Source organism: Antechinus flavipes, chromosome 6 (genome assembly GCF_016432865.1).
Source record: "Antechinus flavipes isolate AdamAnt ecotype Samford, QLD, Australia chromosome 6, AdamAnt_v2, whole genome shotgun sequence".
NCBI classification, from domain to species: Eukaryota; Metazoa; Chordata; class Mammalia; order Dasyuromorphia; family Dasyuridae; genus Antechinus; species Antechinus flavipes.
This window is the reverse complement of record NC_067403.1, coordinates 198,008,145-198,025,068: the sequence shown is the minus strand read 5'-3', so window position 1 is coordinate 198,025,068 and position 16,924 is coordinate 198,008,145. Positions and strand designations below refer to the sequence as shown.

The window sequence follows — 16,924 nt, the reverse complement described above, 5'->3', positions numbered from 1 at the left end:
TTCACAACTGCACCATGATTCAGCAAAAGAAACCTAATAAAGAAGTAAAATCTTTGCATAAAACTTCCCATGGTATCTACCAAAGATGTAATCGACTGAAAGAGAAGGATCTGAGATGTTTGATTCAAAGCTTCTCCAACTGATTCTGAAGAATCTTACAGTTGACAAAACACCTGAAGCCTTCCTCAGGGTAGGAAAGCATGAGTCCTCCATTCGTGGGTACAGCTTGCCTCCTGGCCAGAAAAGCCGAGAAGACTAAGTGTCATATAACCATGGGAAGAAGAGAGCCTAGCCTTCTGACTGTGGGCAGTGAGGGCCACAGAATCCCATTACCTCTGCACTTTTTCACAAGGACTCAGGGAGGGCACTTGTCCCCATTGTATCAATAAGAAATTGCCTCCAAAGGCCATGCCTGCTGGCCTGCTGCGCTTTGTGTAGAGAAGCTCTCGGAAGGCTACTGCTGCTGCCTTTGCTCTCATTTCTCCTGGAAGAACCTTGTTCTTGAGCTGAGCTTTTGATCTGCAATAGCTCTTCTGACTCATTTCTTGTGATGAGTTAGTTTTATGACTTTTGGTTAGCACTGAATTGTATCTAATTCCTTTTGTAGTAACTGATAAAAATTAAATGGATAGAACTCATAGGACATTCTCATTGACAGGGTCCTATTTCCATTCAACTAAGGAAAGGCCAGTTTTTGCTAAAGTCTACTTTCAACCTTTCAACTTTCAACTAATATTCCAGCCATCAGAAATAGACTTTAGAAGGGACAAAGGAAAAAGCTGCTAAGATTTCAAAAGCAGGGATTCAAGGGATTGTTGATGGCTGGACAACAGTGCAAAATGCTTTCCTTACTAGGGAGGACTTATAAGTATCTGATCCTTCGCTGTCTTTCTTTACATAGTTTTCTCAAATTTCAGAAGAAATATCCTATGTAACACTTGTTTTATTGCATTATATTAAATTCTAATTTTATTATTGTTGAAAAGAAATAGTGTGCTAAATAAGGATTTGTGATAAAGTAACCTTGTAAGAATTGATGAATTTACAATTTAATTGACAAACCCCATGGCTAAAATTTATAAAGTAAGTTATTTAGTCTAGCTTATCTAGAATTGTATAGTTTTCACAAAATAATGTTGTTATGTTTATTATCAGATTTTTTTTCTTTTATAGAATTTATTTATTTGCAAAGCATATGTATGGATAATTTTTCTAACATTGACCCTTGCAAAACCTTTTGTTCCAAATTTTCTCCTCCTCCCTTAAGTCCAATACATGTTAAATATGTTGAAAAACATGTTAAATCCAATATATGTATACATATTTATACAGTTATTGCACAAGAAGAAAAATTGAGAGAGAAAACAAAATGCAAGCAAATAACAGAGAGAGTGAGAATGCTATGTTGTATTCCACACTCTGTTCCCATGTTATCAGGTTTATTTTCTATGCTCAATCTAATGAAGAATTAAGTTTAGAGATTTTAGAGAAAGTGAATAGTCCAGATCAGGTAACTCTCAGTTAGGGCTACTGTTACAGAAAATGTGTCCTAAGTTGGAGTGAATGAGGAATGTAATGACAGTGTATCTCCTAAACAATTGCTCATTCTTTCTTTCCCCCTAAAATATTGTATGATGGAAGCAGACATATTCTGTTTTTGTTTAATTGTTGGGTTTTTTTCCCCTTGATAAGAGAACTATATTTGGAGTTATAAATTGTCCCCATGTAAAACTATTAGACTTGATTATTGTTATTTATTATATACTTTGAACTTGTTATTTATTATATACTTTAAACTCTAAATCTTAATTGTTTTATGTGTTATCTGGCCCTATATAAGCCAGTTGTAAAGAGAACTTTATCTCAGAATATTCATCTTTAAAATAAAAATGAGTCTATTCCTACTATTTATCTCATAGACTGTTGTTTACTCTCTATGTAAATCTGAGATATAAAATGTAAATTCTTTTAATGGAATTATATTCAGTATTCCATATCCATAGTCCTGCACTGTGTCAAGAAGGTATGGAAGTATATCATGTCATTTTCTTGAGCCCTTTTTGGTCATTATAATTAAGATTTAGTGTTTGTGTTTGTTCCACTTACAGTTGTTGGGCATACTATTTAAAAAAAAAAAATACTACCTATTTTATCTTGGAATAGTTTACATAAATCTTTCCATGGTTCTCTGAATTCTTCATTCTCATATTTAACCCTATATTACTTTTCTACTTAAGACACAGTAATAGTCTCTTGCACTAATATACCCAATGGTGGGCATGTATTTTGTTCTAATTCTTAACTACTACAAAAAGTGCTGCTACAAATACTGAGTTGCATATTGGACCTGTGACTGGAATATTAGATTTTTGTATCATTAAACATTGAATTTTTGCTACTTATACCCATGAATTAATTTGTTTTACTTAAAAATTTTTCCTTGGCATCTGTTTTTGAAAGATTTCATCATATTGACATTTTTGTCTGGCTTTTAAAATATTGAAGAATAGTTGATTTTTAAAAACATTTTGTTTGTATAATTGTGATGACAAGGAGTAAGTATCATATGTCAATTATATTTCTGATGCCCAGTCTAGCTCGTGTTCTTTGTTCTAACACTGTAGGCAGTTGAATCAATCCAAGCTGAGGATGAGAGTGCCAAGTTGTGCAAACGCAGGATTGAACACCTTAAAGAGCATAGCAGTGATCAGCCAGCAGCTGCCAACATGTGGAAAAAAAAACGCATGGATCGCATGATGGTGGAACATCTTTTGCGCTGTGGCTACTACAACACAGCAGTCAAACTCGCCAGGCAAAGTGGCATTGAGGTAAGTGTGTATTTTCCCAAATGATTTCATTTGGAGAAATGATAATTTCTTCAAATTGGTGATGTTTCATTAGTTCAAAGCTTCTTTAATGGTAAATCATAGCCCCATTCCATTTAACTGAATGGGGGGATTGCAGAAGGTATCAACTATTCGGGAAGATTTAATTTTTTATATAAAAATAAACATACACGCCAATCTCATCAGTCGTTAATAAAGACATGTAAACCAAAATAAATTAAATTATGTGTATCAAACAATTGTTTTTAAAATAAATTTATTTATAATTTGTTATCAGTAAATGTTTGATTTGGTTACATATTTTATATATCCTTATACCCGATATCACTTAAAATTTTCTTGTGTGAAAAGGTGTCACTAGTGGAAAAAAGTTTAAGAAGCCTTCCATTAGTTAATGTGTCTAGATTACTTGGGGGAAAAAATGGTCATCAGATCTACATCCTTCCCAGAGCCCCCAAAAGATTCAGCTGTTAATAGATGCAAACTCTGTTTTGCTTCTTACTTCCTAGCAGAGGAATTACAGAGTTTAGTCAGTTGCTGAACAGAGGACCAAAGTAGTCAGGATGCCTTATTTTGATAGAGTGCATCAGGGTAAATGGAAGAGTATTTGTTAATGGGACATTTTGATGTCAAGAAATATAAACAAGGAAAACTTTTAGTTCAGTTCTGTGTCAACAGATAGCACGAAGATGTAGAATTTTGATTGAAATCTTAATTTTCATTATGTAGACATTTATTTAAATTTCTATCTTTGTCTTAGCTTATTAGCCAATCCTTTTCTTGGCTGATTAGATTATTTTAATTTAGAATAGACTGAATACATTTAAATGAATTTTATTGGCTAATTTGAGGAGGATGTGGAAGAATTAAATTCTTCATTTTTCTAAATCTACCTTTTCTTTTTGCTCAGGAGTCCTTTTTTTTTTTTTTTTTTAAATATATTAACACTTTTGATCAAAATATTGAATTAAAGGAGCCGAGATGTACAACTACAAATTTAATGGATTTTCTACCCATATTGAAAATTTTCATATTTTCCTTAATAGTATTTGTAATTAGGTGATTAATTAATAGTGATGGGATATCTTTTATATGTATAATGTGTATATTTATCAGTGAACTTTTCTCTCCTGCTTTTTTGAAGATTGAGAGTATGTGATTAGATAGAATTATAGAAGATTTTTTTCCCATTCCAACATCCCATCCAACATCCAACATCCCAATTCCAACATTTATTTTATTTCCTCTTGCAACTAACTAGTTGATCAGAAGAGTATTACAATAAAAAGTTTTTAAGTTTTGTTAAGAATTTTATCCATCGAGGTATGATTTATGTTTTGATGTCAGACTTTGAAAAGAAGTCCATTTTTGTAGATGAAAGATCTGTATAACAAAAAATGGACATTAGCATCATCTCTGTTTCTTTTTTGCTGAGACAATTGGGGTTACCTGACTTGTCCAGGATCACACATCTAGGAAGTATTAAGCGTCTGAGATCAGATTTGAACTTAGGTCCTCTTGACTTCAGGGTTGTTGCTCACCATCCCTATTTCTTTAGGCTACCTAATGTAAGAAGAACATACCTTAAAACATGCTGTACTGGGGCAAATCCTATCAATCTAGCTTTCTGTCTTTCTCTGGGCGTTATTACTGTCTGTGACATACCTCTGAAAATTAGGAATCAGCTCCATGCCCACCACCATCACTACCATAATAGTAATCCCAGTGATGATGAACTTGCCTTATTATTGCATTGTGAATTTGCCCATGACCATTTCAGAACCCTTCTTCAAATATTTATGAATTGGCAGGTATGTAATTTTAGGATTGGAAACCATCTTACACATCATCTGGTTCAAGTCTTTCATTTTACAAATAAGAAAACTGAGACCTAAGGAAAAGGGAGGTGAATTGATTGATCAGGATCAAAGCCAGACCTGGAATCTAGTTTTATTGATTCCCAGAGAGATGTGAGTTTTCCTATTATACCATACTAACATTAATCCTCTTATCATATTTTGGGATAATAAGCTACATAGATTAATTGAAGAAGTGTTTGGTTATATGTGTATCCTCTGTTAATTAGAGTTCAGTGAACTATTGAAAGTGTGTGTGTGTGTGTGTACATGCAGGCATGTATATATCTTGTTTCTGTCTCTTTCTGTGTGTGTGTGTGTGTGTGTGTGTGTGTGTGTATCTATATACACACACACACATTTTTATATGTACATACACACAACTTAATATATGTACAGCTTTATATACACAAAATTCTCTAAAATAGTACAATGAGAATCTTATCCTATTCATATATTATGTCATTTGAAAAATTACTTTTAAAGAATTTTTTGTGCTAAATAATTTGCAAACTTAATTTTTTCTCCTAAATGAAAAATTTCAGTAGCTGTGTAGCTTAGTTTGCTTCCATATATTGACTATCAGTATTAAGACAGATAAGTGGCAGAGTGGAAGTATCACTGGACCTGGAGTCAGGAAGACCTGAGTTCAAATCTGTCTTTAAGACACTAACCAGTTGTGTGATCCTGGGCAAACCACTTAACTTTTGTCTTCATTAGTTTCCTCATTTATAAACTGGAATAATAATAATATCTACTTTGTGACAACCAAAATGAGAAAATATTTATAAAGTGCTTTGTAAACCTTATAATATTATTTAAATGCTAGATAGTTAGTCTTATTACTTATATATCCTAGCTTAGAAGCTGAATTGAAAGGAATCTTGCTTAGGTCATGCAGTTTTTTCTTCAGAGTGAAACTCTTTATTATCATGTTGGGGGGAATTGAAGCCTTGCCTTCTGGGAAAATGGTGGTAGAGACATGTTTTATTTAGGTTCTTAACTGAGATTTGCAAGTCCGCCATCTTTTATTGGCTTCTCTTTTCTCTGTTTAACAGCAGCATGTTTTCATGTTACTCATGAATTCTTCTTTAGTTGTTAACCTAGTCCCAATCTACCATGTATAACCCCAAAGGAAAATCCTTCAAAGACAACATAGTGAAAGCAATTTCATTTATTGATAGTGTAGCCAAACACTTTTAAACTAAAAAGACATAAAACTATTTTAGAAACAAAATAAATTATTTCCTTCTTCTGTGACAGCCATTTAAGAGGAATATTAAGAGTGGTATTATTGAAGAATAGAAAATAAAAAAACAGACAGACAAACAGTGACACCTATGCAAAAAAGAATGAATAAAAAAACTAATGGAACAATAATCTTTTCTTGTGGACTTGTAAACTATTGTCACTGAGGACTGACAGTCTTTGTTTTGCATCTTTGCAATGCTAACTGTAAACTGCATATCTTCACATGTATACACTAAAGCTGGTGAAAGGAGGAAGCTTACCCTGCCAATATAGTGAGGAGAGGTGTTCTTTTAAACAACTCGTGTTCAGGTTTAATCAAATTGAAAAGCCTAACATTGATTTTTTTTCCCCAATGAACACAGCTAACTATTATTAGGAAGATAATAGAAGTTATCTTGCAGTGTTTAGAGCACTGCAATCAAATGCCTTTTTGGTGCAGCTTCCTAATTTCCCACTTCTGGTTGTTGCATAGATTAAGTTCAGTAAGTTTACAAATTATTTTTAGATTAAAATATTTTGAATCAATCGGTATCTGATTACTGCCTCCTGTCTTTTAGTTATATAATTCCTAAGTCTTTCTGTTTCTTTATACTGAAGTAAAATTAAAACAAAGTTGTATTTTAGTAATTTCTGAAAGTTCACAATTAAAATTAAGCTTTCTAGACTAACAACAATACTTTCTTTATCTGAAATAGTTTTTTCCAAAGACCATGCTAAGAATCAGATCCTAAGCGGCCAAAGACATCTCTGAGAATAAATTATCTATTCTTACTTGACACCTGACTCTTATCAATCTTGGTTAGACTAGATTAAAAGGATCTAAAATATATTTACATTTTCAATCCAACTTGTATTAGTGTTTACAATTTCAGAGTACTCTTCTAGGTACTGGAATACAGAGTCTAAAAACAAGTCTTGCCTTCAAGAAGTTTACGGTCTAGTGGGGGAAAAGTAATATTAAGTATGCATGCTATAAGGAGATTACAGGATTTAAAATGATAGAAGAGAAGGGGGAGGGAAGGGAGAGAATGTATGTCAATGTATGCCTTGACATACTTATTGAATGCAAAGAAAAAAACAGAATCTATTGCATTTAATCTTAGCCAAGCCTGAAATCTTTTAGCTGTCTTCTATTATAATTATATTAAATGTGCTCCTGCCTCGGAATTATCAAACAGTGGTTAAGTTCTATTCGGTATACCTTATTTAAAATGACTGGGAGCTTGTAATCCATTTTCAAAAAATATCTATTAAAAAACCTTTTTAAAAATTGTGCTTATAAGTAATTGAGATACATGAAACAATTTGTTCCCTGAGAATTACTTGAAATATTGAAGCAAAAACGTGGCAAAATTTGGTCCATGTGAAGTTTATTTAAACAATGAAAATTTGGTCTTCATAAATTTTATTGCATTAGACCTGATGATAACAGTAATGTATAAAAAGTTTGAGACAATTTCTGTAATTATTTTATTAATCATACAGTAATAAAATTAACAAAAGGGATCAGTGACATTCTCAAATGCCAAATACTCCTCAAGGAACCCACTCAATACTTATATGTCCTTGGAAGAATGGATGTTTGTGAGGGTAGTAGTCAATTCTAGTTAACAATTAATGACAAGAATGCGAGTTGGGATTATTCTAATGAGGGACTGGAGGGTATGACTCATTATTCACTCTTGGTCAAAGAGACATATTTATACCCATATCACCCCAGCTAGGGTAGATAAAAGAGAAAATCAATTTTTCTACAGATTTATCTGATTAAAATACAATAGGCCAAAATCCATCAAACCACCTAAATTAAAATTTCCATCATTTCTCAACAGATCTGAGTTTTTCGCCTTGTGTCAGCCCCTATACTTCAAAAGTTTCCTGAAAAACTCACAGGGAACGATTTCTGAATGAGGAAGTAGAAAATGGGAAAATTTTAGTCTTAATTCAATAATTTGTTATTAATGTAAGAGAAATAATCATTTCTCTCATAATTGAGGCCAAAGTAATATAGATTTCCCCACTTTTCTGATAAGAAACCTGAGCCTCAAAGAGATAGAGTCATTCTTTATCATGTTGCTAATATTGGCCATGCTATGTCCTGACACTAAGGCCATTCCTTTTTCTCCTTCACAATGGTACTTCCTCTTACATAAATTATCTTATTTCATCATAGTAGCAGTCTTATGAAATGCAAACAACATAGGTTCTTTCTTCACAGTACTATTTTGGAAAATTTATTTAAAAGTTTCATCAATCCATTTTGTTTTCACTTAAGTCACCAATAAATGCCACCCTCTTCCCCCCCAAATACTCTGAAAATAGTTGAACAATATTTGCTATGGTTTGTACCAATAGTGATTGATATTTGCTGTCTGTTTTTATATTCTAGAGATTAAGAGACAGGAAGGATGTATCCTTTAACTTTAAATTTGATGGTACCAATATAGATATCAGAAATAGCACCCTATTTTTATTTTCTTAATAAATTTTATTTATTTGCCTCTCAAGGTGAATGAAACATTGTGGATAAACATTTCCTTTGATGATGTTTAGCATCGATTGATAAGGTTGGAGTAGCAATTCCTAGTTTTAAATATGAGATACAAAGCACATGTAAAGAATTCACAATGGCATTTTCTTCGCCAAAAGGTACCTTTATTTACTAGAAGTTATGGAAAAAATGAAGAGGTAAAAATATACACTAGGAAGTGGTAACTATGAAATAGATTTAGCAGAACATAAAGAACATATGCATAAATCTGTATAGAAGAGTTAAGCAGACTAGCCCCAAAGTAGGGTTAGCAAGTGAAGGGCATTTATTGGTGGGTTAACCCCAAGTGACTTAGTACCCTAAAAGACTTATCTATAAGGAGAAATATACTATGAGGGAGAGACACCATGAAGCTGCTGGTTAACCCCTAAAAGAAATTTGGCAAAGTTGGCTTAGGCATTTTAGGATTTAGGATTTATAGGGGAAATTTAACCTTGGGTTTGACATCATAACTTGGCTTTCTGATTGGATACATACAATAAGGTAGAGTTTCCCAAAAACTTCCACCAGGATGGGATTATAAGGCTGGACTGATCCCCATCAGTTCCCTTTCCTTCGTGCTTCAGGTAGTATTATAATCTTATCAGTACTTCGGTCTTTCTTTGTCAAGCCCACCTAGTGTCCCAGTACTTCATCACCTCTACCTTTGTAGACTTTTTGGTTATATATTTTCCTGACAGTTTAAAATAAAGAGTTCAGAGTTGGGATCATCACTAATATCAATTAGAGTAATAAAAGCTAACATTTGTAAAGCTATTTAAGATTGCTGAACATTACAGATCTTTCTCCCTTGATACTTGGAACCAATCACTCAGTCATTATGCATTTATTAAGTGCCTAATATATACCAGACATTGCACTAAGCACTGGAAATACAAAAAGAGGCAAAAGGCAAGGAGTTCACAATCTAATAGGCAAAGCAACATGCAAACAAAATTGTAGATAAACTAAATAGTGTGAAAATTTGATGGGGATTTAGATTCGATAGAGTTATGAAAATTAAATTGGAGGAATACAGTTAAAAGAAATTTAAATTAGAAAAATAAAATTGAAACCTAAGGAATGGAGGCTAGGACTGGGAAGAAGAAAATAAATAAAAAAATTTTAAAAAGAGATCAAGAGTGGAGGTTTAGAATAAGAAACACTGTGTAATATAACACATTTGGGGGGCAGATGATGTGATTTGAGGAGGAGATTTAGACTCCAGAGCGGGGGAGGGATTAGGTTCTTCAGATAGGATAGTACTCAACGGATAGAAAATCAGGGAAAGAACCAAACTAAATTCAAATAAAGTGACCTCCAAAGTGATGTTCAGATACACACTCCTGATAGGTTGTGACCTTTGATATTTAGCCAATGGGGCATCAAGGGAGGGAATTGTATAAAAAAGACAAGTATTGATCCCAAAGGTTCCTATTCCAAAGACTACCCCCCTCTAATTAAAGACTTTTAACTTTGCCCCTCCTAAGTCCAATGGAGTTATTTCTCACAATAGGAAATCACAGAATCACAATTAAAAGGGATTGGGAAAAGCTTGTAGGGAAATGAGGTTTTTTTTGTTTTGTTTTGTTTTGTTTTGTTTTGTTTTGTTTTTGCTGAGGCTAATTGAAATTAAGGGACTTGCCCAGGGTCACACAGCTAGGAAATGTTAAGTGGGGTCAAGTTTTTTTTTTTTCCCCTTTTAGAAGAATGACTTTATTCACATTTCCTAAAAACCATGTGTATTTTTCTTTCTTTCTTTTTTTTTTTTAAATAACTTTTTATTGACAGAACCCATACCAGGGTAATTTTTTACAGCATTATCTCTTGCACTCACTTCTGTTCCAATTTTTCCCCTCCTTCCCTCCACTCCCTCCCCTAGATGGCAAGCAGTCCTTTACATGTTAAATAGGTTACAGTATATCCTAGATACAATATATGTGTGCAGAACCGAACAGTTCTCTTGTTGCACAGGGAGAATTGGATTCAGAAGGCAGAAATATAAATAACCCGGGGAAAAAAGCAAAAATGCAAACAGTTTATATTCATTTTCTGGGGTCAAATTTGAACTCAGGTCTGACATACTGACAAAGATCCTCTTTTTATGAGATTTGTCCTTTCATTCTTGAAATATCTGTAATTTGCTCTTTCCTACTTATAAATTTGAAAGGAATAATTACATTGTTTTTCAACAACTGGAAATTCACTGAAATGGGAGAAATCAAGTGTTCATATCCCACAAAACATTCAATATCTACTGTATGTAGAGTACTGCAGTGAAGTACAGGAAGATAGAGAAATAACTTGAGCCCTTCCCTTGTTCATTAATATCTCAGATTTATCTGTATCTCTCCTATTAATAAGACTTCTACTTTGTGGAATAAAAGGTCTCTAAACCTTTAGTAGAATGCAAGTACAAATTTGAAACTAGGAAGTGAATGCTTATTTTGTCCCTGTATAATTAACTTCTGAAAACAGTTGAAAACACTTCATTGCATTTGGGGCATTTTGTGGCTTGGTAGCATGGAAATGTGTTGTCAGAGACTAACAGTGTCATGGACAAATCCAGTTACTTAATTGAACTCATTATCTTTTTCCCTAAACACTATGTCCCCTCCAAATGTCATTACCATAGAAGGCAGCACTATCTTCCCTGTCACCTAGGGACTCCCCATTCTCAGTCCTCATATTCAGTCTGCTACCAAGTCCTGTAAGATCTCTCAAATGTACATACCCTTCTTCTGATGCAGGACCCACAAACCCTATTGTAAGGGCATACTGATGGGACGTTTTGCCTGAAGTCTCCCCTCTCTCTGGCCCGTCTTCCACATAACTAGCAAATCAGTCTTCCTAAAGTGCACTGTAATCCCTGCTCCCTTTCCCTTTCAGTAAACCCTAGTTGCTCCCTTTTAACTTCTGGATCAAAGTTAGAATTCTTTAGCATTCAGAGCCCTTCCTTCCTTTCCAGTGTTCTTCCGTCTTACTTCCCTCATTCCATCTCTAAACTTCAGTAGTTTCCACTTGGCTGTCTCCCATACCTGAAATTCTTTTACTTTTCATCCTCACCTTCTGATTTCCTTTAAGTGTCAAATAAAATTACACTATCTAAAGGAATTCCTTCCTAATTCCCCTTTAATGCTAGTTCTTGCCCTCTAAAGTTTATCCTAGATATATCTTCTTTGTACCTATCTGGTTGTTTTTATGTTGTTTCCCCATTAGAGCTTTTGGAGAGAAGACATTGTCTTTTTGCTTCCTATATATCTATAGCACTTAGTTTGAGTGTTGGCACTAGAAGATGCTTTGTTAGAAGGCTCTAGAAATGTGTTTGTTCACTGAGCCCAACATGGGGCTCGGATCTACGATCCTGAGATTGAGTTGGTCACAAGGTGGTCAGAAAAAGTGATACAAGAACACTTTCAAGGTCTCTCTTAACTTAAGAATCAATTCTATGACATGGAAGACACTGGCACAAGATGGCCTAGTGTGGTGTGCCCTCCTCAGAGAGGGGGCTGTGCTCTATAAGCACAACAGAATTGAATTATCCCAAAAGAAATATAGATGTACAAAATTGGAGAAGCTTCCCCAAATATTCATAGGGACCATTTATGTCCGACCTGTGGCAGAGCATTTCAAGCTCATATTGGTCTGATCAGCCACTGTCAAATACACTGTAACTTGGACTCTAACATAGTGATGTTCTCTAGTACAAAGGACAACAACAAGGCAACCAGTCATTCAGTGACTGAACCATGAATAGTGTCACTTCTCAGTTCATTCCCTATGTTCTTCTTTTTTCATTATTAAATTTTATTTTTCATTTATGTAATAAAACAAGAATTTCCATAACACAGTACAGTAAAAAAAGATGATTCCACATGAAACTATGCATAACTTGCTAATCCTTTCAAATATCAAACAAAATTACCATGTACGTTTTTTTCCTTTCATCTTCCCATCCCCATGTTACTCTTTCTTCATCAACAGAATTGAGCCTTATAGTTCTGTGTATTTTTTCTGTGCTTAAAAAAGGTGGGGCTATGTCCTGCTACTCAGGAGATTACAACTTTTTTTTTTTGCATAAACTGGTTCTATACTTTGGTAGAAGAGTTCAGGAATTGTGGCCACATCTGGTGACAGGACTTTACCCTTTGAGGGTGAGCCTATCTATCTGTAGCTGAGCTATGCTCTCAAATTTACTCTTCTACTTTGATAGAAGCTACCAGTTTGGGGCTTCATGGGTATAGGATGAAGGACCAAGGTTAATTTCTTTCTATAAAATTCATATGTATGAAAATTCAAAAATCTGCTACTAAAGGCAGGGCAGCATGACAAATTGAAGAAGAAACTAGTCTTTTTGCCTGTTTCATGTTAATTATAAAATATGTGATTAGTATTTATTTCATAAATATTGACTTGGGAAAATAGGCATTGTATTCAGGATTCCTTTATTACAAACAGGACTGGCTTTTGCTACTAATGTGCTTTCTTGTGGCCACAGCTGAACCACTTTAGTGCTGGATTTCATGGAAATTATTTTCTTGTACTCTTAAGTGTAGGTTTGTTTTCCCTCACTGAAGAAGTCAGTATTTTTTTTAGCTTCCACCTTACTGTATTAGCCAATCTCTTATGTGCCAAACTCTGAGCTAAGGCACAGGGGAAACAGGTACCTAGAATGAAACAATCTCTACCCACAAGTAGTTTATGTTCTAATAAAAACATTTCCATCTTCAGAAAATAGCTGTGCAATTGTTTTGGATAGATAAGTGATTTTAAGACCAAATGAACATTTCTATTCAATATATCATTTTTTGTAGTTAGCTTCTAGATACCACTAAATAGGTTTCCCAAAGTAAGATTACTTTAAATATGGAATAGTTGGATTTGGCCTTGATCTGTATTTTTTGTTTATGTCAGAAAAATTCTGATTACATTTTTAGAGGTTTCTCCCTCAGATAGCAAATGGATGGGAAGGTATTTCTCTATACTGCCCATACCAGACATTTCAAAGTACCTCTAATATATTTTTATATTTGCCTACACTTTAGAATGAACTTCATGTTTTTTGTCTCAGTAGAAAATATATATTATCCTCAGTTTGCAGATTGAAGTACCTAAATAAAAGGGAATAAATAGCAGATATCTGTGTTTCAAGGTCTTTGTCACAACAGTACTATAGAGTACATAATATAGATATTACATTCATTTTTCAGATGGGGAAACTGAGGTTGAAATGTGAATAAATCATGAAGTAGGCACTTAAATCCCTATTTAAGTGATCTAATAAGTAAACTATTTAAAATATAATGAGTAAAATATACTTTTGCTAGGCATTAATTATTTTGTTAGCAATTCAGAAGGCAATCAGAGTGTTGAACATATAATATGTGCAGATTATTGCTAGGCACTTGGAGATTTGTTTTTTATATAAAGATGCATTTTTCTCTCAGACTTAGCATTATATATGCCATAAGCTTTTTACATTTCTGCTTCTTCACTACCTGAACACATCCCGAATGCCCCTTTTTAAATAAGTGAGGAACTACTAGTGAGTTATTTGCATGTACCCTTAATGTATTTGCTAACTTCCTTCATAATCATTACTAGTAAAAATTTTAGCTTATCCAATTTTGAGGCTTTCTCTTTTGATTTTCTTAAATGACAAGTCCTAAAAGACCATTTTTATTTAATTTCCTTTTGTTTGTATCTCATCTTGTATGATATCACCGTTATATACAAATAAGTACCTGCTTTCAGAAACTTGTGATCCAGTTGATAAGATAAAATTCATACAAACAAATGCAACAACACATTTGCAACAAGTAATTATGCAAGGCAATGTGTGATGAAATTCTAGAGCAACTTCAGAGTAAGGCTATATAAGTAAACAGGACACGAGGCACTTTGATAAATGTGTTAATGTCCAGTATTTTATGGCAATTTCCAAATGACTGGCCTTCCTGCCTTCTCTGTTGTACTCACTTATTCAATTTACCTACTTACCATGGGAAGCCTTTTTGGTCAATACAAGACTGCTTAGACATAGCATGTTATGTAGAATAGTCACTGAATATAGGGCAACCCCCAATTATCCAGTTAAGAGGCTTTGGCAGTGAAAAGAAAATATATGCCAGTGGGTAGACAATACCAGAAAGGCCCCACCATCCCAGCACTTCTAGTGTATCCTTCCTTATAAAGAACATACTTTTTTTCTCATCTGCTCTCATTGCCGTTATACACTCAGTATATTTTTAATTGTTATTATATATCTTTATATGTATTTTATCTCTTTTGGGTCTAGACTCTAACTTCCTTGAGGACGTGGAGCACATCTTTGTATCAATCCTAGCACAATGATCTTTAGCACTTAATATTTGATTGAATTCCTGCTGCTGCCGTGTGCATTTTACAAAATAGAGTAACTTCCATGAACTTTAACTCTCTCTGAATTTCCTTGCCTAATTGGGCATAACCTCCTTTCTTAGACATTGAGATTAGCATTGTCCAGTGCAGGAAAGTTGCTCACACTACAAAAATTTCAGAAGATATGGCAAAGGAGCTCAACCTTGGGAAGAAAATGCAGTAAGTAAGTAAAGGGAAGAAAAACAGTTTTTTCTTCTTGTGTTATTAATTTGGTTAGTTGTTAGAAAATCCTTACTAATAAACTGCCTTTTTTCTTGAGGCAAAATGACATTAGAAGATTAGAGTGAAAAAAAAAATTCAGAGATCTAATCCTGATTTTTGGTTATCCTGTGAGTCATATAATTGATTTAGACTACACACACAGATATATATATATATATATCTGTGTGTGTGTGTGTGTGTGTGTGTGTGTGTGTGTGTGTATATATATATATATACACACACACACACACACACATATACATTTCTCAATGTGATTGTCATGTGTAAGAATTATCTGACTTGACTTCCCAATCACATGACCAGAGAATTACAAATTTGTTACTTTCTACAAACCACTCCAGTGCTCCAACTATGCAGAAAAGAAATTGTGCTAATTATAGGGTTATTACAGTCAGTTCTACAAGACAAAGAAAACAAAACCCAAACAAACTAAAAACCATAATGAGCTAATACCAGATAACTCTGTTCTTTAAAGAGCTCACTCAGCATCCTTCTACTATAGTACAGCCTATTTGCATGCCCACAGCAAGATTGCAAGCAAATGTAAAGGCTTGGCGACCATCTGCTTCCTGCCCCTTTTCCTACCTTAACAGTACTGTACAAGTGGTAGACGCCCAGGAAAGAAAGGAACAAGAAAAACAGAGAGAGAACCACTCAAGCTACGCCAATGCAGCTAGCTTCATTCCAGATCTGAAGGAAAGGAGACTGAATCTTAATTAGGCCCAGTTTTCCTTACCCATAGGACTCATGGTAAAGGTTAAGGCCAGTAAATCTTATATTTCCTAACATAAGAATGTGAAAGTACTCTTAAGTCTCAGGAGTGTACTGAACAGCAAAGGAAGAAGGACCCAAAGTGAATGTTTCACCCAAAATGAAAAAGAAGACTCCTTAAAAGTCTAGAACAAAAACAGATTAATAAACCCAGCGCACAAACATTAAAAAAGAGAATCCTAAAACGAGAAGAAAGGATGAGTCTCCCTAGACTCCTAAGCTCTCTTAAATTTGATAATACAAAGAAATTGAACTAAGACTAATGACTTAATGATATTCTGAATCTTAAAGATTCCCAAAATAATATGGAGAAACAATGATAAATAAACTCAGATGATTCAAAGAAAAATGAGATTATTAATTATAGGTCAGAATTTGAGAGTTTTTAATGGTGAAATTGAAAAACATAATAATTTTTTTTCTTAAAACTTTATTTACAAAGCATATGCATGGATAATTTTTCCAATATTGACAGTTGCAAAACCTTTTGTTCCAAATTTTTTTCTTCCTTCCTCTCACCCTCACCCCTAGCTGGCAAGTAGTACAATACAGGTTAAATATGTTGAAATACATATTAAATCTAATATATGTATATATATTTATGCAGTTATCTTGCTGCACAAGAAAAATCAGATCAAGAAGGAAGAAAAAGAAAAACGGAGAAAGAAAAGAAAATGCAAGCAAACAACAACAGAAAGTGTATAAATTGTTATATTGTGTTCCACACTCAGTTCCCATAGTCCTCTCTCTGGGTATAGATAGCTCTCCTCACTGAACAAACGGAACTGGTTTGAATCATCTCATTGTTGATGAGAGCCATGCCCATCAGAATTGATCATCATATAGTCTTATTGTTGCCCTGTTTAATGATTTCTTGGTTCTGCTCATTTTATATTGCATCAGTTCCATGTAGGTCTCTCCAAGTCTCTCTAAAATCATCCTGCTGGTCATTTCTTCCAGAACAATAATATTCCATAGTATTCTAATACCATAATTTATTCAGCCATTCTCCAATTGATGGGCATCCA

General features: G+C 33.9%; 1 protein-coding gene across 3 annotated transcripts in view; it reads left to right on the top strand.

The window, feature by feature from the left end:
- The window catches only part of MAEA (macrophage erythroblast attacher, E3 ubiquitin ligase), a 142,065-nt gene that overhangs the window by 31,104 nt on the left and 94,037 nt on the right, over nt 1–16,924 (top strand). For all 3 annotated transcript variants that reach the window (XM_051965805.1, XM_051965806.1, XM_051965807.1), the window contains exon 3: nt 2,625–2,828. In XM_051965805.1, coding sequence (XP_051821765.1) covers nt 2,625–2,828 — 204 coding nt within the window. The remainder of the gene's footprint in view (nt 1–2,624; nt 2,829–16,924) is intronic.